The sequence below is a fragment of the Gracilinanus agilis genome, chromosome 3 (assembly GCF_016433145.1).
Source record: "Gracilinanus agilis isolate LMUSP501 chromosome 3, AgileGrace, whole genome shotgun sequence".
Taxonomy (NCBI): Eukaryota; Metazoa; Chordata; class Mammalia; order Didelphimorphia; family Didelphidae; genus Gracilinanus; species Gracilinanus agilis.
In genome coordinates, this window is record NC_058132.1 from 452,212,436 (window position 1) to 452,238,582 (window position 26,147).

Genomic DNA, 26,147 nt, shown 5'->3' on the forward strand with positions numbered 1-26,147 from the left:
CCTTCCTTCCTTCCTTCCTTCCTTCCTTCCTTCCTTCCTTCCTTCCTTCCTTCCTTCCTTCCTTCCTTCCTTCCTTCCTTCCTTCCTTCCTTCTTTTTTTTTTTTTGGTTTTTGGTTTTTGGCTTTTGGAAGCCATTGCTTTGTTCCTTCCTGGTCTGAAGTCTGAGTGAGGAAGGTGGGCGATCTTTGTATTAAGGTCCAAAGAGGTTTTTTGCCTTGAGGCTGTTTTTTGAGTCTCTGCAGCAGCATCTGCAATGGGTGACTGTAAGTATTGAAATTAATATTCAATGCCTCCAAAGTATGATATTTATAAGGATTTATTAATACAAAATTAGAAAGTTAGAGAAGCATGGGGAAAGAGTCCCAATTCACCCTTCACCATTCTGCCTCCTGTCCCAAGAAGACCCCTGTGACCATGCCAACCCCATTTTAAATACAGCCTGCGAAAACCAACGACCAATAAGAAAAGGCTTAAGGAATTATGGGTGTGGTGAAAGGGAGTTTGGGTAACGTAGTTTCAGGGGATACAAGATCTTTCAACTTTTATATAGCCCTGTGCTGTCTCTGCGCCCAATTTCCTCAATCCCCTGGGGTCTCAAGTCTAGCTGCTCAGGGGGATAAGTCTGTGGTGTCCTTATCCAGCCCCCAGAAAACCTAGAGGTTGCCTAGCCCTTGCTCTTAACCCTGGCACCTAGGTGGAGTAGAGGAGAGGTGATGAGATTGCACTTTTGTGGGAGAAATTTGGCCCCCATTTAAAAATGCTGAAACTTGCCTGTCTTTACTTCTGGGCCCTACAGTGCAGCCCATTCTCTCATCTGATTTTGAGGCACTTTATATAGATTGGTGAGAGAGAAAGGGAAGAGCCTTGCTTCTATTTTTTTTAAAATTTTAAACCCTTAACTTCTGTGTATTGACTTATAGGTGGAAGAGTGGTAAGGGTAGGCAATGGGGGTCAAGTGACTTGCCCAGGGTCATACAGTTGGGAAGTGTCTGAGGCCGGATCTTGCTTCTACTTTTGGGCCATCTTAATCCGGAAGTCCTTTCAGGTCTTTTTTTTTTTTTTTTTAATATGATTACATTATAGATATCATATTCTTCTATTAACAAGTATGAAATCAAGATTTAGCCAATTGGAAGAGAAATCAATTGTAAATCCTTAAAAGCATCGTATTTGAAGATTCCATTTGGATATCAATATATATTGCTCAGGTATTAGAGATTTTTCCAGCTATGATATTGTATAGGTTTATCAAGATTCTAGAGTTTCAAAAACTTCACTTTGGAGACATCTTTGCACAGTTTTTTAACAACTGGTATCTATATGTATCTGCCCTCTTTCTGTCTGTCTAATCTGACTGTCTAATCTATCTACTCTCTCAGTTTATAGGCATGTCTAAGCTTCCTAGCAGATGAATTATTATGACAGAATGGACTGGATACAGAATGCCATGACCTTTTTTCCCCGGTATGCTTGATCAAATTATTCACCTAGTGTTTCTGGAGGAGTGGAGCTGAAGATACAGACACAGTAACCACCAAGGAAACTCCTTTGGACTTTGTTATACTTGTAATTAAAAACGTATTTGGTACTAAAAAAAAAGAAAATTAGTTCTATTTGGTTATGTTGAGTTTGAAGTACCTCCAGGATATCCATTTTGAAATACTCAGTAGTCAATTGTTGATGGGTAATGGAAGCTCAAGGATATTATTGAGGCTATATCAAGGTACTAAATATAGAGATTTTTGAATCATTTGCCTAAAAATAACTGAACCTATTGGAGCTAAGAAGATAGTATAGATAGAGAATAGAAAAGGGCTCAGGACAGAATTTTGGGGAATACTCACTATTAGACCTGATATGGATAAACCAGCAAGTGAGAAGGAGCAGTTAGAGGAGAACTAGAAGAGAATGGTATCATGAAAATCCAGAAAGGAGTATCTATCCAGGGGGAGAAGGTGGTTAGTGAAGTCAAATACAAAGTTGAGAGATATGTATAATCTTACTTTTATTTTCATTCAGTAATCATCAGGAAAATATATTTTAGTTTTTAAAATATCTATTGGGGTTCTTAAATTTTGTTTTTCTTGTTATTGTTCCTTTGGCTAGCTTTCTTTAATTCTGTAAAGGGCATGTTGAGGTTCCTTCCTATATGTAGTTTTTGCTATTTCTCTCTTTAATTCTCTTAGCTTTTCCTTTAAGTATTATTAAGCAGCATGTCTTTGCATCATTAAATAATGAAAATATTACTTATATGATGCCTTTAAATATATGTAGTTTTCCTATTTCATTTAACCATGACTATTTTCCCTTTTGCCAACTCCCACCAAATTTTAGAGTTTGCTTGAAGGTATGATAGTTTTCTTTAGATAGTCATTTTGGCTGGGAATCTTTGTTATGCAATGGTTTTTAATTGTAAATAGCATATTGTTGGAGTCTGCTATGTAATCTCTTACCTTACCTCTCATTGTGAGTGTATTCATCTAATATTCACAGTTAAGATGATTTTAATTATGTTTCCCTCCATCCTGTTTTACTTTTTCTGCTTTTTCCTCTTTCTAGCCCCCCTCTTCACAAAAAGTAATGTGGTGAAAAACTAGTGAAAAACTCTTCATTTCCACTTCTTTTTTCTTCCTTTGTTCAGATCCTGTGAGATCTTCCATCTCTTCCCCTCCCATCTCCTTCCTCTGTCTCTCTATTTACCCCCCCTTTTATAATCTGTCTTTGATATTGAAGTTTCTTTTGATTATACTTTTATTACTTTCTCTTAAGCTTTCTCTCCCTCTTCTCCTTGTCCTCTTGTGTTCAGCTAAATGTATTTCTGTGTCAAACTGGGTTCATTTTTTTTTTATTTAAGATTAGAATATGGTGCCTATTGTCTCCGTCCCCTTGTCCATATTTATATGCTCTTTATTTCCTACAATCTAATTACGAGAAGCAGTAAATTTCCCTGTCTTCCTCCCAGACAGTCAGCAAGCATTTATTAAGCACTTACTAAGTGCCAAACAAAGTGCTAAGTACTGGTAATATAAAGAAAGGGAGAAAAGTCCCCTGCCTTCAAGGCAATGATGCAGCAGACATGTCAGTGTATAAATATCTAATGTAAACAGGGTAAATTAGAGGAAATTTTGGAGGGGAGGCACTGGCATTGAGGGGTCCCAGAGAAAGGCCTCTTACAGAGGTAGGATTTGCGCTAAGATTTGAACAAAGCCAGAGAAACCAAATCAGAAGACAGAGATGAAGGAGGAGAGTATTCTTGGCATAATGGACAACCAATGAAAAGGCGTAAAATTGGAAGATAAGAATGTCAGTATTGCTGGAGCCTGGAGTGTATTGAGGATAATAAAGCACAAGAAGCCTGAAAAATGAGGAAAGGATCAGGTTAGGAAGAACTTTAAAAGCCAATTAGAGAATTTTATATTTGATCATGGAAGTGATAGGGAGCCATTTTTAACATTTTTTTTTTCTTCATAACCATGAAAACTGAATAAAGCTACTCCAACACTTCATAACTATATTATTTAATTCCACATAACCTCCTTGAAAGACATTGGGGTTTTGAAAGCACCCTTGTTGCTCACCCCCCTTTTAAAATATATATACTTCATTATCGTTTAGCCTTCTAACTGCTCACATATTTTTTAGGTTTCTGTTCACTGCTATGTTTGCATTTCAAAATTTCTTCTAAGCTCTTACCTTATCAAGGAGAATGCTTGAAATCCCTCTATTTTATTAACCCCCCCCTTTTTTTAAACTTTGTAGCATTTTCTCTACGGAAAAATTTCTATCTCTTATAAGTGATCTTGATGATGGTTCCTTTTTTCTTGCACTCTTTATTTTCTGCTTTTTGTACTATTTTATGTTTGATATAAGCTCTGGATTTTAGAGGTGAAATTCCTGGAAGTTGTCTTTTTTTTTTCCTTAAGGAGATAAGCAGAATATTTTAATTTTCATCTGCCCTCTGGTTCTAATAGATCTGCGTATTTATCAATGTTTTTTGTTGTTGGTTGTTGGTTTGGGATGGGGGAGGAGTTATGATCATGCCTTTCAGAAAGTCTGGTGATTCTTTTATTATTTCTTCTTGCTCTTTTTTCCAGGTTATTTAAAAAAGAGTAGTTACCTTACTTTAAACTTGTCTTTTTTCAGTATGCTATTTTAGTTGTAATATTTTTTGTTACCTTATTGAGTTTTGCTTTCTCCCTTCTCATTTTCCACAAATTCATCAAGTATTATTTTTCCCTTCTTTTTTTGTTAAGTGAATACCAGCCTTTCCCCCTGATCCCCACCCCACTTGAGCAAGCAAGAAAAGCAAAATGTCCTTTTACATATATGTATATTTAAGCAAGCAAATTCTTGAATTGTTCGGGTCTTAAAAAAATATGTCTCAGTCTGAAGAGGACCAGTGACATCACAGAATGATGTCTTGTGTATGAACTGGACTTAAGTGAGGCAGAGTTGCACAGAGTTCTCACCCTTACTCTGTCTTCCAGAGTCATCACAGTCCAGTGGCAAAACAAAAGTCGGAACAAATTGACCATGACCTGGGATTCCATGAATGACTGATATCTTCCATGTCTGACCAAGGTGCCTTCATGGCTTTTGTAATGAATTGTTCTCATCTGCCCATTAAGTCAGGGGAAATCTTCAAATTCTTGGGATAGATTTCTCCCAACCTCACAGATAGGTTTACTCTTAACCTGGTTTAATCCCATTTGCTGAGACAGCTTTACCAAGGTGTAATTGCAACACATACCATATATTTTTAGATCCATAGGTGAGAGTTGGGTGAAAGGTGGACACCAAAGGTAGGTAAGCAGCCTGAAAAGGGCTCAGAAAACCATCATACCATAGGTGCTATTCCTCCCTGAACACCTTATACACCCCCATCACCTTTCCATCAGGAGGTGGTTAAAATACTTCATCTTTGGTTCTCCAAATGGTCCAGTCATTCTGGGAAGCAATGTGGAACAGCGGCCAAAACACTGTTAATCTACCCTTTGACCCATGGACACTGCTATTAGATCTGTACTCTAAATGAAATGAGAGAAAGAGAAAAAAATAATATCTTGGTTATCACTTGATCAACTTTCTTTGTCTTTCAAAGTTATTTGTCTGTATAGTGTTATTATTCTATGAATTGTTTTCCTGGTTTTGCTTACTTCATTCTGCATCAGTTCATACAACTCTTTCCATTTTTTTCTGAAACTTCATAATTTCTTAAGAGTACAATAGTATTTTATCATATATCATATTCATGTACATGTAACTGTAAAATTTGTTCACCCATTCCCCAAATGATGCACATCGCCTCAATTTTCAGTTCTTTGCCACCTTAAAAAGATGTTATAATATTTTTGTTTATAAGGTCTTTTTCCTCTTTAATTTCAATAGAAATTTAGACCTAATAACAATTTCAGCATGTCAGTATAGTAAGTAAGTAAAGAGTAAAACTACTGTTTAATAGTTTTGGGGGCATAAATTCCATATTGCTTCCCAGATGACTGGACCACTTCACAGCTACACCAATATACTTGTTTTCCCACAGTTCCTACAACATTTGTCATTTTCCTTTTTTTGTCAGCTTTTCCAGTTTGTTAGGTATGAGGTGGAACTGAATTTTTAAAAATGAAAACTGCCCATTCATGTCCTCTAACCATTATAAATTTGAGGAATATTCCCCAAATGAACTTGAATTGGTTTATTATACATCCAATAAATTAGACCTTTTTTAGGACTCCCGTGTTGTTTTTGTCTTCTGGATCACCTTAAAGTGCTTTGGATTCTAGTGCTGATCCTTTGGCCTCTATTGTGGTCTGATTGCTTCCAGCTCCTGACTCAAGTGTGTTATCACAAAGCTGTGAGTTTTCCACCTATCTCCCCCTCCCTCCATCCATCTAAGTTCTCTGAGTTTCCTCATGACTTTTCCTCCTCTTTTTCAGTCCCTCTCTATCTTCCTGAAGGCTTCAGGAATCTCTTGGAGTATCTTTGATTAGAGCATTGGCAGGCTTGTTGATCTGTGCTTGCACTACTTTTCTCTGGTGAGACCCCCTTTCTCACTGTTTTCAGGCTTCTGACCTTTTTTTTTTCTGTATAGTCTAAGCAGGTTGAAAATACTGGTTATATTTCTCTTCGGAGTTCTTCATCATTATTTGATCTGGTGGAATTTTTAGATATTTACTGGAATGCATATGAGAAAACCGGACTCCTACAATCTTATCATGCTGTCATTTTAAACCTGGATGACATATTTTGAGGGAAGAATCAGCAACATGGTGAATAATTAAGAATAAATGTGTTATACTACTTAAGGAAGTACAGCTCATCTTAATAAACACTTATTTTACCCCTATGTGCCACTATACTAGATGCAAAAGATACAAAATCTAATTAAAACAGTTCTTGTTCTAAAGACACATTTTTCTCATATGACTGAAGATTGAACATTGTGAAGGTATTGCTTTATTTATGGGTTGGAAAGAAAAGCTGGACTTTAGCAAAGGGAAATTATAAGCATTAAGCAATGAAGAAGGAATAGAACCAAAATAATAGATAGTCTTAGAGAGAAGAGAGTTTTGAGATGTAAGAAAGTAACTCATTAGTAGAAATATAAAGCAGAGAGACCAAGGAGAATGAAAAATCTAAGAAGCCCTTGTTTTGGTGCTTTCTAGTCACTGATAATTGACGTTGGAAATTCCAATCCAATGATATTGGTTGAGAAGTTAGATGGTCAGAGGGTAAGGAAGAGATGGTTGGTAAGAAAATGGTGGCAACAAAGTGCATTACAGTTTTTACATGAATTTGTTAATGAAATGCAGAGAACCTAGGACAGTAGAAGAATGTAGGTGAAAACATTTTCCAATTAAAGGCATTCTTGAACATGTTTCAGACAGAGACAGAGGAGTCAGAATAGAGAGATAAATAGAAGACTTAAATGGAGGAGGTCATTGTTGAGGGGTCTGTTTCTCAGAAAAGACAGGTTGTGATAAAAGAGTAAAATTGAAGAGGTGAGCCATTGAAAGGAGAATGAGTACTTTCCTTTGAGACCAGAAGGTAGGAAAAGAAGATTGTTGGGCCTCGTGGAAGCCACTATGGTAAATGACTTTGATTCTTCAGTAAGTTAGAAAATAGGTCACTTGTCAATATTGACCAGAGGAAGGAGATGTACTAAGCAGGGTGGATTGTAAAAGGGGGTGGGGGAGGAGGAATCATCTTGCGAATTTTCTCTAGATGAATTAAAGTATTATTGAACAAAAGAGTTGAGATGTGCCAGACCCTCCCTTTAGGGGAGAGAATCTTGGGATACATGACAAAAGTGAGATGGACCTTATTTTCAAGGGGTTTGCATTTTCTCAGCAGAAACAACATGGAGAAATAACATAGGGAAGTAGAATGGGGATAGTATTTGTTACTTTGGGCCTTGAACTACTACTACTTGTAGGTCTTTGAAATTTGAGGCCAGGAAGTCAAAACACACACACACACACACACACACACACACACACACACACACACACACAAAACTCTGATGTAAATACAAGGAAATGGGGGCAGTAGCAGTTGAGATCACAAAAGACTTCATTTATCACTTTAGCTGTGCTTTAAGGGAATCTAAGGATTCTAGGAGTCACATGCGGGGGGTGGGGAGGTGGGAAGCACATTCCAGGCATGGGGACAGCCTTGCAAAGGCATAGAAATGGAAGACTGGAGTTATCATGTGTAAAGAAAAGCAAAATGGCCAAATTTGGTATATTGTAGAGCAGTGGTTCCCAAACTTTTATGGCCTACCGCCCCCTTTCCAGAAAAAATATTACTTAGCCCCCTGGAAATTATTATTTTTTTAATTTTAATAGTAATTAATAGGAAAGATAAATGCACCTGTGGCCATCACCCCTTCCCCTGGATCGCTGCAGCACCCACCAGGGGGCAGTAGCACCCTCTTTGGGAATCACTGTTGTAGAGTATATAGGGAGTAACATAAACCTGGAAAGATAGATTGGAGCCATATTCTAAAGGTCTTTAAAGATCAAACAGATAGTTTGTATTTGATTCTAGATGCAATACAAAGGCACTTCATTTAATTATTGAGTTAGGTTTGTGACTTGGCCAAACCTGCATTTTAAGAAGAATACCAACAGCTATAGAGAAAATGATTGGAGAAGGGAAAGCTCCAACTGGGAGTCTTTTATCTTTGAGCATCAGTAACTGATATAGGAGGCAGTCACCTTAGTGCTCAGAGTTTGACAGAGGTCATGGAGATGTCATTTGACAACATTTGATAATCCATGTGAAATGGAGAGTGAGGGAGAGGGAGGAGTTGAAGGTGATGGAGCTTGTGAATATGGATGACTTGTAAGGATGGTAGCACTCTCAACAAAAGAAGGAAAGTTCAGAAAAGAGGTGGGATAGGGAGGCAGTGATGGGGAATGAAGATAATGAATTCTGTTTAGAAAATGTGAAGTTTGAGATGTCTTTTGGGACATCCAGTTGGAAATGTCTTGTAAGTAGTTGGTGTTGTAGGACTGGAGCTCAGGAGACAGATTAGAGCTGGGTATATATAGATCTGGGAGTTGGCTACATAGAGGCAGTAAGTGTCCCCATGAGACTTCTTGAAATTATTAAGAGAATGAGAAAAAGAGAAGAGGGCCCTGGACCAAGTCTTGTTTTGTACAGGTATGATGTGAATATTGATCTAATAACAAAGGAAATGGAGAAGTAGCCCATACAAATTAGAAGAAAAGTAAGAAAGCAGTGTCTCAAAATTCCTCGGAGACATTTGTGTCCAAGAGAAGAATATAGTCAGCAGCATGTTAGAGGAAACTAATTAGTATAGGTTGGGCAATTAATATCCTGAAAATGTTACTGGGAGTAAAATAGAAAGAAAAGCAGGTATGATAACGGTATCATCAATAAAGTCAAATCCTAACAACAAATTGTCTAAGCATTAATATAATTTTATCTATTGATATTGTAGAATGGAAAACTAGTGTAGAGAGTATTAAGTTGTTAAATGTATATCCTTGAAAAATTAAATTGATTATACTTTATAGATTTTATGTATGTGTATGTAAAAATTGTACACAGACATTCACATAGTAATTTCTTATTTGGCATTATTTATTATGATAGATTTTTTTTTGTATTTTACAATGAAAAGCAGAGTGACCAAATCGTGAATATTTAAGTTTTTAAAAATGACTTTGATTGCACACTAATCTTATGAAATGTTCAAATTTAACCAAGTTGGATGAATAATAAGTATTTGGTGGGAAGTAGATGCTTTATATAGAAAATGAGTCATGATTCAAGGAACCAATAGCATTATTCAGCCTGAAATAATAAGCTACATTTATGATTAGGCACAGATATAAGGTCTGGAATATTTATGTTTTCAAAATCTTATGAAGCATTTGATTCAAGAATAGGACATTAGTCTGAGCCTTTTCCATATGGCATCTTACTATATTTGATTCTAGCAATAAGCAAAATAATATTTACATTGTAAGTATATTACATGAAGTAAAGATGTTTTTCATCATTAGCAAGGGAGAGTATGGAAAGCATTCTAAAGGTGAGTTGATGGAAATTTTCACTATAACTTGAAAGCTTCATTTTTTTCATCATGTAAAATATTAATATTGTGGAGAATTGGACTCTTATATTTTATGGAAATTTTTGAAAAATGATTTTATTTTAAATGTTCTTATTATTTTTTAATTTAAAATGTAAGTGGCTTTGTAGCCAGTGAATTTAAAATCTGTTTCAAAAGCAACTAAAGTTGCGCAAAACATTTATCTAGTCAAAATTAGATAAAATGCCTTAAAATACCGGCATTCATATTGTTTTATTTTTGTTTGTATTTTTTTCTCAGTTTCCATTACAAAGAGTAGTGCAAAAACACAATCTTCCCCTTCCAAAGTGACCCGGCGTTCAATGCAGTCTCCACAGAAAACTGCTCCAATACCAGCACAGCGGGGCAAGAAACCAGGTCGGGCTAAACCACCTGGACAGACTTCAGTCCCCAAGAAGGGCAGGTCTCCTAAAAATGTTTCCCTGACAAAAAACATCTCTCTCACTGAAAATCTCAAAACAAGAAAAAAAGGCCTAAAACCAGGAAGAAAGGTTAGTTTTTCCTACTGCTCTTTAATTTATATTGCAGTTTTTCAGAGTGGCTTATTGTTTGTAACATACCGTTTAGAAATTTATCTGCAGTAAAAATCTCTTTAATAATTTAGATGATTTCCTATTTTCTCATATACAGTGCCGTCCATATTGGTAGTCTTTTTTGCAGCCAAGTTAAGACTTCGAACAATGTTTATTTGATTTCTTAAAAACCACACTGAAAACTGTGTGTGGATGTATTTTCTTTTAAACCAGCACCTTTTAAAACTCAACTTCCTTTTTAAAAATTTTATTAGAAGAATGACACTTTAAAAAATGTAGAATTTACACGATTTTAAATTTAAATGGTAGTTTATTTTATTTTGCAAGTTTCTTGTTTTGTTGATTATCCAAGAATATTTGCATCAAGCTAATGTTAACAAAAAAAAAAAGTGGCCTTTGTGGGGAATATAATGTGGCACAGCAACTTGAAGGAAAGAAAGAATTAAAAATTAAATACTATTTCTTGTGCCACATTTCTCATTAAATTAATAGATTAAAAATACATAATAAGTATGTAGAGTTTTTTAATTTTGTCAGATTTGAAGCTAGAATGAAGGCTTCCAACTTTGTACTTCTGTTTTAAAAGATTTGATGTAAGATTTTTTTAGGGGTCTTTTTTTTTTTTTAATTAGAGTACTGACTTATATTGCAATTGTTCCTAACTTTTTCAAATATGAAGACCTCTTCTAAACTCTTTGTTTTCAGACTACTACTCATAGTTGTATCCTTAGTATTTTTTGAAGAAAAAGATAAAAAGCACTTTGAATTCAGTAATGCTTTTATGTTGTTTTTTTTTTATCTCAACAGCATCCAAAATACAGTAAAAATAGTAATGATAAGTATGAAACATGCTTTACATAGTTGACCCAGGATATATTTGTGGTTTTTTTTTTTTAACTCTGAATCTTGGTACATATTTTATTGGAGCTAAATAAGGATCAGTGTGACAGTTCTTGGTTCTCATAGTCGTGGACCTTGCTTAGTGTACTGGAGATCCGTATTTAGGAACCACTATATCATGCAGTAATTTTCAAGGTTTTAGACATTAGGAATTTGTGTATAGGTCTATAGATACAAAGTAGCTTATTACTTTTTATCAAAAATTGAAGAATTAAAGGAAAATTATGTATATGAGTAAAGCTATTTATTGAGGAGGTGGAAATTAACTGTTTTGTAACAGGAGTGTTTGAGGATGGCCATGATTTCATTTATATCTGATCTCTTAACATTGCAATTAAAAAATTAATTTTGAGTTTCCTCTTAAAATATAAACTTAGGTGGTAATATGTTATATAAGAAATATATTTGAAACTCCCTCAAATCTATTATGCCTTGGCTAGGCCTTTATTTATTTAAGAGGGGGAGTAGAGTTTTCTATAAAATTTATATTTTAAGTGGTAAAAAATATAGTCATGGAGATACAAAAGATATGGTCTTAAAGTATAAAGAAAAAGCAAATGCAAGGAAAGTTTTTAGAAGTTTCTATAGTTGGACTTTGCCAAAGCACTTTGAAATAAATTTCAGTATTAAAATGCCCAGCAGAATATTCTATATTGACTATATGTCATTAATTAATCTGTTCTGGTTTTCATTATAGCCTTAAAAAAACCCCTTATCTTCTGCCTTAGAATCAATACTTTGTATTATTTGTATTATTTTTGTATAATATTTGTATTATTGATTCTAAGGCAGAAGAATGGTAAGGGCTAGGCAATGGAGGTTAAGTGACTTGCCCATGGCTACACAGCTAGGAAGTGTCTTGAGGCCAAATTTAAACCTAGGAACTCCCATCTCTAGGCCCTTTTCTCAATCCACTGAGCTACCCAGCTGCCCCTCTTCATAGCCTTTTAATTGAAATCAATAAAGAAAATTATGGACCACTTTTTAAGTCTTTACTAAATAGGAGAGTAGTCTGAGGGAAAGAAATAAAAAGGGAGAGAAACTTTCCCAAAGTGCTTGGGGGGGGGGATTTTTTTTTTTTTTGAGGCAAAATAATCTGAATTCTAACCCAGCTTTTAAAGTAGATGTCTTATGGTCATGATGAAAGAAAATAAACTTCACAGTTTGAATTTCACAGAACTTTGAAAACTTTTTGGAAAGAACAATTGTCTTATTACTAATTACTTTATGTTGATATAGCTTTTTAAATTTATGTATATTAGTTTTTCAAGGATGTTTAACTCTCACATACCTTCCCTTAACTTTTTTTTTTTTTTAGACCCTTACCTTTCATCTTGTGGCAGAAGAGTGGTAAGGGCTAGGCCAGGGGTCTGTAACCTTTTTGGCCGCGAGAGCCATAAACGCCACATTTTTTAAAATGTAATTTTGTGAGAGCCGTACAGTGCTCACAGTTCACGCTCCTGTAACAGCGCCTGAAAAAAAATTGACTTTATGGCTCCTGCAGAAAGAGCCATACATTGCCGACCCCTGGGCTAGGCAATGGGAGTAAAGTGACTTGCCCAGGGTCACACAGCTGGGAAGTGTCTGAGGCCAGATTCAGCCCCTCCCTTAACTTTTTAAAAATATTTGTTTTCATTTTTAAAGTGATGTGTCATTCTAAAAGTAGATCAGATTTTTCACACAAAGGCCACAAGCCCAGAACTGCTTTTACTTTCTTTAGTTCCATTTAGTTAGTCTTTGGTGATCACTTATTTTCCTTCATTGCTTCATACAAAAGAATTTCACATTCCTTTATTTACCACAATTATTTTAATTAAATAAGTTATAATTCACTTCCTTTGAATTATTATGCCTGAACAATGGACTAGCCCCTGATTCTATATTTGGACCTTTTCATAGAATCACAAGTTCTCCTGCATTGCTTTTCTAGTTCATTAATAATAAATCATAGGAATAATAGTAGCTAACATTTATGTAATGCTTTGAGATTTTCAAAGAATTTTACAAATATTTCATTTTAACTTCACAACAACGTTGGGTGACATTATCCCCAACACAAGTTGGTCATTGTCTGAGGTCAGTTTGAAACTTAGGTCTTCCTGACTGAGTCCATTGCTTTGTGCAATCTGGCAATGCCTTACTGTTTTTAATAGAAATGGGCACATTTCTATAGTGCTTGAATGTTTACAAAAGACTTTCCTTATAAAAGCTCCTTGAGGTAGGTAGTTCAAGTAGTGTTATCCTCATCCTCATTTTGTAGATAACCTTTAAATTTCAGCCTTGTTGAAGTCAGTTGCTTAGTTAGAAAGTCAGTAAGTAAAAACAGGAACTAGTAATTGAAACTAATTTGCTCCAGATTTAGCACTCCTACCACACAATGACCATAAGTCCCATTTTAGCACCATTTTCAGTGAACGAGTTGCAATATAATAATTAATAATTCTTCAGACTAGGTATTTTCCATGCAGTTGAACAAAAGTTCCCTTCTGTATGCAAGTTATGTTGGAGATACTATGGCAAAAATAAAATAGGCTTTGCTTTTAGAGAGTTTTGTACTCTATGCAAGGGGCACATTTATATAAATAATTAAATGTAAGATATTTACTAAGTAATTTCAATAATGAAAGAAAACTAGTAAGTGAGAACATCAGAAAAAACCTCTTAGGGTGTCTAAGAGGAGTGAGGAGTAGAGGGCGATGATCCAGGGGAGGTGGCATTGAGATTTTCCTTGAAGAGGACCACATTTGCAGCAGGGAGGTAGGATTTGGATTGTTGTGTCTTGGGAATACCTAGCAGGCCAGATTGACTAAAATAGACTCTCTGAAGAAAGAGTAATAACAAGAAAAGGCTGGAAAGATGAAGTAACAGAATGAAGACTGACTTAACTCTGATTGCTCTTCCAATTCTTATATATTGTGAATTTGTTCTTGACCTGTGACTTTTTTCCTTCAAAACTCTTCTCAGACACTTCCAACATGAGGTTTTTCTTAATCCCTCTAGCTAACTGTTAGTGCTATCCTCCCATGTGTGTATGTGTATACATGTGCATGTTCGTTCGTTCCAGTTAGGTAATGCCATTGAACATAGAGTACTGAACCTGGAGTCAGGAAGACCTGAGTTCAAATACATCTTACAATGCTTATGAACTGTAACCCTATGTAAGTCATTTAACTTCCCCCTCAATTTCCTCATCTATAAAATGGGGATAATAAAAATACATACATCTTAGATTTATTAGAGTAAAATGAGATATTCATAAAGTCCTTTGTCAACATTGAAGCATTGTATGCATGCCAGTTTTTGTTTTCCTTGTTTTTATTATTATTACTAATATTTTATTTCCAATTTATAATTCTTCCTTTTTGTCATTTTGTGTACAGTAAATCTTTTGCTTTGTCATATCAAATCATGTTCAAGGGGAAGATATCCAACTTAATTTTCCAATTCCTAGTCTTAGAGGAGATAAAGTTATCAGATTTGATGATCAGAAGAATTAATGTTTTTAGAGAGACCAGTAAGATAGTATAGTAGGTGAAAGCAGTATAGCCAGATTCCTACATACACAGAGTCCACAGAGATCTAGAAAACTCATCAAATTTGTCCTATTGAGTCCTGATTGAGAAATCCAAGGAAAAATCATAGTGAGTTATTTTTCCAAGCTAAGGCAGCAGAAGGAAACAGTTTTCTGAACCTGCAAGTGGAGGGTATCCAGGAGGATGACATGAGGAGCCTTCTACATGGGGTCCAGAGTGGGACCCAGAGATGAGCACTAGGACAAGAAGAAATGCCATACAAAGTAGAGAGGCCTTAGCCCTTTGAAAAAGAATACAACTGGAATCTGTTTCTCTAGAGCTTGTTTGCAGATCCATTGTAGATTGAAGAATGGACTTGCACCTAGAGGGGACTTGTAATCTGTGGCTCTAGCCTGGGCAAGGAGCTGGAGCAACAGTAACTGTGTGGCTTTGATTTTTGGAAAAGAGTAAGGCCTCAGCCTGCAAGGAGCTCAGACCATGGGTCTTGAGGGGAAAAAGAGAAGAGGAGCAGGGAAACAAAAGCAGATTGCATCAAGTTTAGCAAATTAGTGCTAGGCACACCTCTCTTTTTCTCTTCTTGATAGGGTTGGGGAGGAAGCAAGGAATGGGTGGGGGTTTGGGGGGATGGATGGGTTGGAGGAATCACAGTTAATGATTGTGAATGTGAATGGTATGAACTCTAAAAAAAGTGGATAGCAACATAGAAAGAAGAATCTAACTATTGTTTATTTATAAAATGTCTTAGACTTAAGGGGCTGGAGAAAAACTTATTCAGCTGAACTCAAAAATAAACATGATTTTAGTCAAAGCAAATATAGACTTGATTAAAAGAAATAAATGGGTAAAATACATTATATCAGAATGTATCATAGATAGCAAATTAATATAAATACTTTACATATGTATGCCAAATGGCTTAACATTTGAATATAGAAAACATGCTAACTTGTGTTTTTTTTCAATTTGAAAAAAAATCTACCTTTCCTGCCTTACTGAATGAAAGAAAAACAGCCTGTGTTGCAAATAGTAAAGCAAAATGAATTTCTATATTGTTCATTACCGCCATATCTGATTCCCCCCAACTCTTTCCCCCATGTATTTCTCAGTCTACACTCTTAATTCCTTCACTTATCAATGTGTTTTCATCATTAATCCTCTAAAATATGGTTGGCTATTCTTCCCATCAAAGTCTTGAACTCTTTCAAAGTTGTCTTCGCCATTATTTCTTGTTATTTTGTAAATTGTTCTTGTTCCATTCATTTCATTTTGCATCAGTTCATACAAGTTTTCCTAGGTTTTTCTGAAACTATCCTTTTATCATTTTTATATCACACTAGTAATCTACCACATTTATGTCATAATTTTAAGTTATTCACCACTTGATATGCTCCCCCTCAGATTCCTAATCTTTGCCCCCTCAAAAAAACTTATTATTTTTGTATGTCCTTAGAAATTGTTTTGCTTAGTACTAATCTCTCCCTTAATCTAACCATTCTCTCTAATCCTCCCTTTTCCCCCCATCTCTTTTTTCCTTGTTGAGTGAAATGTATTCCTGTACTCTGAACTTTGCATATATAAGTGTGTATGTTCTTCCCTCCTCTGGGAAGTTCAGATGAGAATGAGGTTCAAGGCTCAGCCTTCCATATAACTGCCTCCTCTCCACTTCTTCTTTGTATAGATGTCTGCTTGCATATTCTGATTATAAGAGATAATTTCTCTAAAACTCCTTCATCTCCTGTCCACTCCACCCCCTATCCTTGCTGGTGTATTCCTCTTTCTCTTCATTTCTATTCTTTTGTGCGGAAGACATAAGAGAACTATATGTTTCTTTGAATTCTTCTGTTTGAATTTATTATTAATTAATATTGATTATTATTAAATTATTAAAAGTGTTATGCAAAGTCTTTTCATTCAGAATGCTTGGAAGTCCTCTATTTCATTAAAGGTCCATTTTTCTTCCAGGTTTGATAATACCTAGTTTTGCTGGGTAAGTTATTCTTTGGGTGTATCCCTAGATCTTTTTGCCTTCTGCAGTATCATATTCCAAGCTCTGATTTATTCTGTTGTTGACCATTAAATCATGCATGATCCTTATGTGGCTTCTCACTGCTTAAGTTCTTTCATTTTGGCTTCTTGTAGTATTTGTATTTGATGTGTAAGCTCAAGATTTTCTGTATGATGTTCCTGGGAATTTTCATTTTGTGGTTTCTTTCAGGAGATGACTGATTAATTCTTTCCACTTTTTTTGTCCTCTGGTTCTAAGGGAAGGGGAAGGATGATAGAGTTTGGACCACTGATTTCTTTGGCAGAAGGAATTTCCATAGAGGCAGCTCCCTGTGTCATTGCAGATGTGCATCTGGTCTGCAACTTAAAGTTTTAGATGCTTATCATCTGGGACACTTAGAGATCCAGTAGTGACCCAAACCTTCCTGGCTCAGAGGCCAGGCCTTTATCTACTTTGTCATACTGCCATATAACATAGTAGGTTTTTAGTAAATACATCTGAATTAAATTAAGAGGACAGAGGCTAAAAGGAACATGTGACCCACATTAAGATAATATAAGTGAAAATAATTAGCAACTGAACTAGGATGTTGGCTCTGTGTGTGAGATGAATAGAGCTTGTGGAAGCAAAGCTTGAGAAAAACATACATGTTAAAATGTATTAGATAAGGGAAATGGAAGAGTAAAAAAAACAAACAAAATTAGAATAACACAATTTTCAAGCACTTGCTGCAAACTACATTGTGCTCAACTGTGATGATACAAATGCAAGAAAACCTTTAAGGAACGTATAGTTTAATGGGGGAAGACAAGGAGATAGCACCAAAATGTAATTTCCTTTTATGTACAACCTTTCCTTTTGAGTTTTGAATAATTTTAACATGTTACTTTTAAATATTACTCGCCAGTCTATATTTTCTTTGGCTTTTCTTCTGTGTATATTTTAATTTTAACTTAATTTTTAAACCCTTACTTTCTGTCTTATTAACTCTAAGATAGAAAGGCAAGGGCTAGGCAAATGGAATTAAGTGACTTCCCCCCCCCCCCTCAGGGTCACACAGCTGGGAAGTATCTGAGGCCAGATTTAAACTCAAGTTCTCCTGATTCCAGGTTTAGAGGTCTATCCATTGTGATACCTAGCTGCCTCTGTATATTTTTATTTTTAAAGATTTTTTTAAAAAATAATTTATTTTCAGTTCCAAATTCTTTCCTCCTTCCCCTCTCCCACAGCAGGTAAGAAATGATACTCATTTTACATATAAAGTCATGCCAAACATTTTACACATTATCCATGTTGTTGGGGAATGAAGCAAGAAAAGTAGAATGAAAGAAAATATACTTTAATCTGCAAAGGTAGATAGTGTTTTTCAGCTTGAGTCCTTTGGAATTGTTTTGGATCACTGTATTGATCAGAGTAGCCAAGTCTTTCTCACTTGATTGTCATTACAATATTGCCGTTATTATGTACAATGTTCTTTGATATGTTGAAATTGTATTTTGTTCTTGTCTCCCTGAGGAAAGCCTCCTCACTCCTTTCTAGTAAGTTTATGGTTAATTTATAAGTAGCTACGATAAAGGGGTAGGAACAGGAAATAAGACTACAAGAGGGAGACCTGAAAATCACATACAAACCAGCAAGAACAGCAACCACAGTTTTTAATTTGCATTTCTCTATTCATTTGGTTGTTGAAACCTTGGATTTCTTTTTTTTACGGCTGTGATTATATCTTTTAACCTTTGAGAAATGGCACTTATATTTTAGTTACTTATATGTCTTATCAGACTTTAATCAAAGATATTTTATACAAATATTTTTCTTCCTCTTAACTATTTCCCTTCCAATTTTAATTGCTTGTTTTATTTGTACATGCAAAATTAAAAAAAATTTATGTAATGAAAAATTTTCATTTGGTCATGAAATCTTCCCCTAGCCATAGCTGAGAAAGAAAAAAAAATATTCCTTGTTCCCTGATTTGTGATATGAACTGTTATATACAAATTATATCTTTTCTGGTAGGCACATAATCTTGCAGTAATGGTCTTAACCTAATTTCTTCTAGCCTGCTTTCCTAATTTTCCCTGACATTTTTGTTGAATAGTGGGGCTTTACCCTTATAGTTGGGGTTTTGAGGTTTATCAAACATGAAACTACTATGTCGTAAGGGGGTAAAGGGGGTTCAACATATTAAAAGATGGTCACCAGAGGATTGAACTATTATCAATCTTCAATTAAGAATAATCTCAAGTCAACATTGACTTTTATGGAAGTTTATTTACAATTAAGAAGAGAGAGAGAAAATAAGGAAATAAGAATCTAACCCAGTAGGTAATTTATTACAATCTTCTAATTAATCCAGGTAGATCTTAACCCTCAGCTGAGAGTTAGAGGGCTAGAGGCCCAGAGGTGAATGGAGCAAACTTCATTCATAGAGTCTACTAAAAGAAATTTCTTAAGGGAAATTCAGGAAGATTCACTCAGACTTTAAACTAACCATGTGGAATTCAAAGAAGATATTTAAAGCAGTCTCACCAGATGCTCTCTTCCATCAAAGACTTCTCACTCACTCAACTCCCTCTTTTTAAAGGGGTCACTTATGTCACTTCCTGTGCCTCCCTCCTAATTTGCATGTTCAATCACAATAGATGTTTCTCATAATACTGCCTAGGGAGCAGTCAGTTGATTCATCCATTCTAGCACAAGTGAGTTATGGACCTCCCAGAATTAGAGGTGTTCTCACCTTTGGTGATTAAATCTAAAGATGGGGAGTGTAGACTTAATCTAATTATAGTATATGACTCTATTCAACTTATTGACCTTCCTTTTTTAAAACTAGAACCAAATTTTGGTGATAACATTTTAATTTTTAATTTTAATTTTAAGTATTTTTCCATGGTTACATGATTCATGTTCTTTTCCTTCCCGACTCCAGGAGCCAACAACCAATTCCACTGGGTTATACATGTATTATCCCTCGAACCTAATTCTATGTTATTCATTTTTATAATAGAGTAAACTTTTAAAAACCAAAACCCCACATTCAATACCCATATAAACAAGTAAAAAATCAAATGTTTTTCTTCTGTGTTTCTACTCCCACAGTTCTTTCTCTTGATGTGGATAGCATTCTTTCTCCCTCAGAATTGTCCTGGATCATTGCATTGCTATTAGTAGCAAGGTCGATTACATGATCATCCCACAGTGTTTCACTTTCTGTGTATGATGTTCTCCTGGTTCTGCTCATTTTTCCACATCAATTCATGGAGGTCTTTTCCAGTTTGTTTAGAAATCAAGCCATTCATCATTCCTTACAGCACAATAGTTTTCCATCATCGTCAGATTCCACAATTTGTTCAGCCATTCCCCAATCAAGGGGCACCCCCTCATTTTCCAATTTTTTGCCACCACAAAGAGCACAGCTATGAATATTTTTGTACAAACATTTTTCCTTATTATCTCTTTGGGGTACAAACCCAGCAGTGGTATGACTGGATCAAAGAGCAGGCACTCATTTAAAGCCCTTTGTGCGTAGTTCCAAATTGCTTTCCAGAATGGTTGTATCAATTCATAACTCCACCAGCCATGCATTAGTGTCCCAGTTTTGCCACATCCCCTCCAACATTTATTGTTTTCCTTTACTGTTATATTGGCTCCTCTGCTAGGTGTAAGGTGGTTGTTTTGATTTGCATTTCTCTAATCAGGCAGGATTTAGAACACTTTTTCGTGTGATATTTTGATAGTTTTGATTTCTGTATCTGAAAACTTGATGATAACTCTTTTGTAGCATAGTTTCAAGTTTGATATTTCTATTCCCTTGTCATTCTCATTTTTTCTAAGTTCTTGAGCTTTTATTCCTCCAGATGAATTATTATTTTCCTAGGATTGACATGTGTAAAATCCTTTCATTATATAGTATGGGCACTGAATAATAAGTAAATGAATTTTCATGGTATTGCCATTTTTATTATTTTGGCATAACTTGGCTGTAACCAATTCATAAGCCTCCAATATATAGGCCAGTCTTTATTTCTTTGAAATGTGTTCTGTGATTGTATTCATTTTACTTTTGTGTTGTTATAGATAAATATTTTGGAAGTTCTGAAATTATTATTAATGGAATTTCTTTTTCTAACTCTTCCTCTTTTTTTTTAACTATACAAAAAACTTATTAACAGTTCTTTGTTAACAGCACCTTTGCCGATTTGTTTCATTTAATTTTAAGTTGACTCTAACGTTCTTTAGATAGATAACTATATCATCTGCAAAAATGATTTTGTTTCTTCTTTGCCTATCTTTATTTTCCACAATTTCTTTTTCTTGTATAACTGCTTATGTTAAATCCCCAAAGGTATGTTGTCTAGTTGCTGTCTTTAGTGAAATTTTCTATTGATCTATGATTTGTTTTTTAGCTCACCATTTCTTTAGTGTTAATTTAATATCCAACTAGCCCAATTAATTTTAATCCTTTTTTCAAAGGTCTTTTATTCAAGATGATTTTTACTAGAATAGTGATCATTTAAAAATATTTCTCTTCATCTGCATTTGTAGGGTTTTTATGCCCGTGTACATGATTAACTTCTATAATGGTGCCATGTCCAGCTTAAAATTTGTATAATTTCTGTGTGAATGTGTGTGTGTGTGTGTGTGTGTGTGTATTTAGTAATCACTAGACATATGTATATTTTACTGTTCACATTGAGTAATATATGATTTATTACTATCAAAATCATACCTCAGAGCAGAGCAGAGGGCTAATACAATATTAGAAACACTGACCTGAAAAAATGTTCTGAAGAAAGTATTTTACTCCTAAGCTATAATGACCGGATAGCAGAATTTTAATTTCCAAGTCTTTATATAGAATTGGCTCTAGCCAGAAATCAGAGTTCAAGAATTTAAGCATTGTAGCAAATATTTTAAAAAATTAAGTCTGGAATATCCTTTTCTAAATATTTCAAATATTTCTATTATTTCAAAACACAAAAAAGAAAACCAATAAATTTAAATAGTGTTGAGAAAATTTGAATTGAACATAATGCTTCCTGTTACTGCCTTTAAGGGGATCTTTCTATGAATCATTTCAGAGTAGTCCTCAGGGGGAAGCCTTCTAAGTAGCTATTCTTCTGCTACTAAACATTGAAAGATTTTCAGGGAAGTATACAGCAATAGGTATTAAAGATAGATAGGCAGCAGGTGATTCAGTGGGTAGAGAACCAATCCCAGAAATGGTGGGGTGGAAGGTTCAAGGGTGGCCTCAGATACTTCCTAGCCATATGACCTTGGGCAAGTCATTTAATCTCAATTGTCCTGCCCTTATTGCTCTTTTGCCTAGGGATCTGTACTTGGTGCTGATTATAAGATAGAAAGTCAGGGCCTAAATAAACAAACAAACAGATGGATAGATGGATGGATGGATGGATGGATGAATGAACAAACAAATAAATAAACAAGCAAATAAATAAATGAGCAAGAGAATAAATAAATAAATAAATAAACAAACAGATAAATAAATAAATAAACAAACAAACAAATAAATGAACAAACAAATAAACAAATAAATAAATAACGTTTGGGAGAGATTAGAATTTATATATTGAAAATGGAAAGGATTATTTTTGGGGTACTATTCAGGGAAATTCTTATTTCCCTTCCAAAACAGTGTTTTCATGTGGTTTTGTTGTTTTTGCTTTTTTAAACAGAAAAAAATTCATGCAGCACCATGTTCTCCTGCATCCACAGCTCACATCAATTTGCCCAGCTTAAATAATAGCAAGCCAGTTATTCTTAAAGATGGAATTGGCATTTCTGGGACAACTGCTACAGTTATATCCACAGGTAAAAAAAAGTATAGAATTGTTTATCTTGTACCTTATTTCATTTTAAATGTTAATTTTCAGTTAATGTCTCTGAAGTGAAGGGATATGATGTGGTTTCAAAAAGGATCTAAACTAATTTTTCTTAACATTTTTCACATTCACTTAATTTGAAATCCTAATTGATTAGACATTTTTCTAAACATAAAAATGTTCTTGTTAATATTGAGGAATAAAACAGAGACAATATATTCTATTGTATCAGCAGTTTGAGGCCTGAAAGGAACCTTCCCAAAAGTATCATAGGACCATGATGGTCAAGAGATTTGGAATTTGAAGGGTCCTTAGATGCCATCTAGTTCATCTCTCCTCATTTTAAATTTCCTGAACAATGCCAATTCTTACAGGTGCCAGAGAGGACACTGTCCCATGGTGGTAGGGCACCCTCCCCTTCATCTGTAACTTCCTTTGCTGACTTTTTTTCTTCTCTGTTTACATACAAATCTCTTTCCTGAGTCGGTGTTTTCTCAACTCCTCCAGGTGCCCAGCTGCCTCCAGGAGGTTCCATTCTACCCCTCCTTGGACCAGAAGACTTCTCAGCCACCAACACCTACTCCCTTCCCCCTCTCTTATGCAGCATAAAATCCTCATCTTTTTCCTTTACTCATAGGAACTCCCTTCCACCTCCTTCCTTTTATCCCATTTTCTATCTTTCCCCATTCCTCCTCACCTAGTCCCCTATAGGTTTTTCTCTTTCTGAGACCCTTCATGGCTAGATCTTGATTTGACCCCAACACATCACTCCTGTATTCTGCTTCCCTTCCCTTCTTTCATAAACCCTTCCATGCTATAATGTAGTCAATCCCCACAAAAGAAGTATTTACTTGTAGGCCAGGTGTTGCCAATTGCTGTCCAAAATTGTGCTCTCTATGCCACCCACAAGACTTTTGCCTCTTAGATTTCCACCTTTAGCTTTGTCTTCTCATGTACTTTTTAGAAAGAAGTTTCTAACTTATCTTTCTGCTGTTACTATTGCTGTCTGCATTTATTTATTCTTCCTGCTTTTCTGTTGTTTGAAGTGTTCAAGATACAAATAATTTCTTCATTTCTGGCCTTTTTTCCCCTCAAAAATGTTTCAAACTTTTTTATTTTTGAATGTCTATCATTTGTCCTATATAGTTAGCCTTAGATTTGCAGGATAGGTCACTCTGGGCTGCATCCTGTTACGATTAAAAATGATCATCATACTTCCTGTTTGCCAAGAGGAATCATGGGAAATGTAGTTTCAAAGTCTCCCACATGTCCATAGGGAGTCTGCTATACATTTCCCTGAATTTAAAACAAACAATCCTAAGTTCCAGTGCTCTTCAGAACAGATTAATCCATTTTTTTCTCTTTTTCCTAGTGGATTTAAAATTAATCATACATTGTCTTTCTCATGATAATTGGCAGAATTTGTTATTTCTGATTGAATTTTTAAATGGAACCACTTATGTGTGTTGGAAAAATTTGCAGCCTTGGTTTTCTTGTTTTGGTTTGGTTTGGTTTTTGGAGGTGATCTGAGAATTCTTTCAATTGGAATTTCATTTTCTATGTTCAAAAATGTGAGCAATTCCCTTCTTTTATTATAGTGTTATGTTTTGTCTCATCATGTTCTTCTGGGAGACCTATGATCCTTAGGTTGTCTTTACAACTGCCTTTGAGATTCTATGTGTTTTTATTGTGTGGAGAGTATATTTTCTTTTAATATAATCTTTTGCTTTTCTTCTTCTAGATTCACTTCTGTGAATTTGCATTCCCAATCTATTATATATGTATATAATATATATATATATATATATATATATTCTCTCTCTCTCCACCCCCTTCTCTCTCCTTCCCCCCATGGTTCTGGCATGAAAGATACCTCATGCTGTGACCTGCTGGTTTGTTGATCTGCTTCAAGTCTCTCCTTGATCCAGTTCATCCTCCATTTAGATGTCAAAGTGACCTTTGTAAAAGCAAAAATTTTCTATTTCAGTCCTATTCATTTAACATGAAACTCAGAGGAAAAGAGCTTTCTAAGTGGTGGTGATAGAGAAACAGACTAGAAGAAGTATTTGGAACCAATGAGTATTCTGACACCCTCTCAGTGACTTTTGATTTGGATTATTAGTGAAAGTGAAACCAGTATTGAAGCAGGTAGTGATGGAAGTAGTGTCATTAGGAGGGAAGCAGTCTTAGGTAGTGCCGGAAGAGGGAAAGGGTAAGAAAGGAAGAGATTTAAGAGGAATGGAAGTTTGTTAATTGTGGAATATAGGTATTCAAGAGGGCACAATGAAGAGGAAGACAGAACTGGAATGGGACATTAAGGAGGTTGGGTCAGTATTATATGGGTGTATCTATGCCCATTCATGTCGCATTTTGGCAAAAGCTAAGAAAAAAAATTGTCTGAATCCAATACTATTTGTCAACTCAAATGATTACTATATTATTATGTTACATTAATTGTGATTTATCTTTTGCACATTAAAAATTCTTATGTGATTGTTCTTAGTCTTGAATAATGAATGTATATATGAATTTAAAAATATTTTGTATATTTTAAGAGCATCAAGATGGTGATAGGAATATTTGATAAGGCCCTAAAGTCAATGATGATTGAATTCATGGTATTAAAAATCATTATTAAATGTTTCTTTAATTATGTGTGTATGTATGTATTCCCCTCCCCCCCTCCCAGTTTGTGTCTATGTGAACAAACATGGAAATTCTGGACCTCACCTGGATAAGAAAAAAGTACAGCTCCTTCCTGATCACTTTGGACCAGGACCTGTTAATGTGGTACTTCGTCAGGCTGTTCAGGCTTGTGTAGATTGTGCCCACCAAGTTAAAATGGTTTTTGGATTCCTTAAATCAGGACATCATGGAGGAGAAATGATAACTGGTAATACATGCCAAATTTTTATGCTCTTAAAGATAGTTTCCTTGTGTGCAAGGGAAGATAATAAACTTTTGTGGTTTAGCCTTTTAACTTAATATTGATAAATACTGTCAATGTCTGAATTATACTTTAAAATGAAGACATGTATGCAAGCTTTTTAGTATTGGACCTCATATATAAACAAAATTTAGGGGGCCATAGTGAATAGGCATTTTTTTTAGAAATGAGACTTAGAAGAGCCAAATCATCCTACTGGATTGTAAAATCCTATCACTTTACCCTTGTACACAGAATGTTTGATATTAATTAAAATATTTCCAGTTTAGTTTATTCATACTCTAGTTAATTTATTTGGTTTCTTTTTTAAAACCTTAACCTTTAGTTAAGCAACTTATGTTTTGCTATAAGATCCTAGATATCTTTGTCATTGTCCTAGGGTAAGCTCAAAGTATAATTTTTTTTAAACTTATTTTTTACCAAAAATAAATATATTTCCAAGGAAGAGCAAGAATACCCATACAGAGGCAGCTAGGTGGGTTATTGGATAGAGAGCCAGGTTCAAATTGTGAGAATTTATTTTTTATATGCTGTTTTAATTCCTATGTCAGGAGCCTAGATTCAGGAGGCCCCAATCAATTCCTAGATTAGGATACTGAATTAGAAGGACTTCATCCAGACTCTTAACCTTTGAACATTTTCTTTTTTCTGAGGAACTCCTAAGAATTTGCGCACCCTCCCCACCAAAAAAAACAAACAAACAAACAAAAAAAAACACATGGTTAATCTATATTAGTAATGCCAAGTTTTCATGCTTTTA

At 34.9% G+C, this 26,147-nt stretch overlaps 1 protein-coding gene across 1 annotated transcript in view; it reads left to right on the forward strand.

Moving 5' to 3' along the window:
- Positions 1 to 26,147, forward strand: part of SCML2 (Scm polycomb group protein like 2) — a 139,005-nt gene that overhangs the window by 96,717 nt on the left and 16,141 nt on the right. The window contains exons 8-10 of the mRNA XM_044666952.1: positions 9,867 to 10,117; positions 22,294 to 22,429; positions 25,130 to 25,333. Of these exons, the coding sequence (XP_044522887.1) occupies positions 9,867 to 10,117; positions 22,294 to 22,429; positions 25,130 to 25,333 (591 nt within the window). The remainder of the gene's footprint in view (positions 1 to 9,866; positions 10,118 to 22,293; positions 22,430 to 25,129; positions 25,334 to 26,147) is intronic.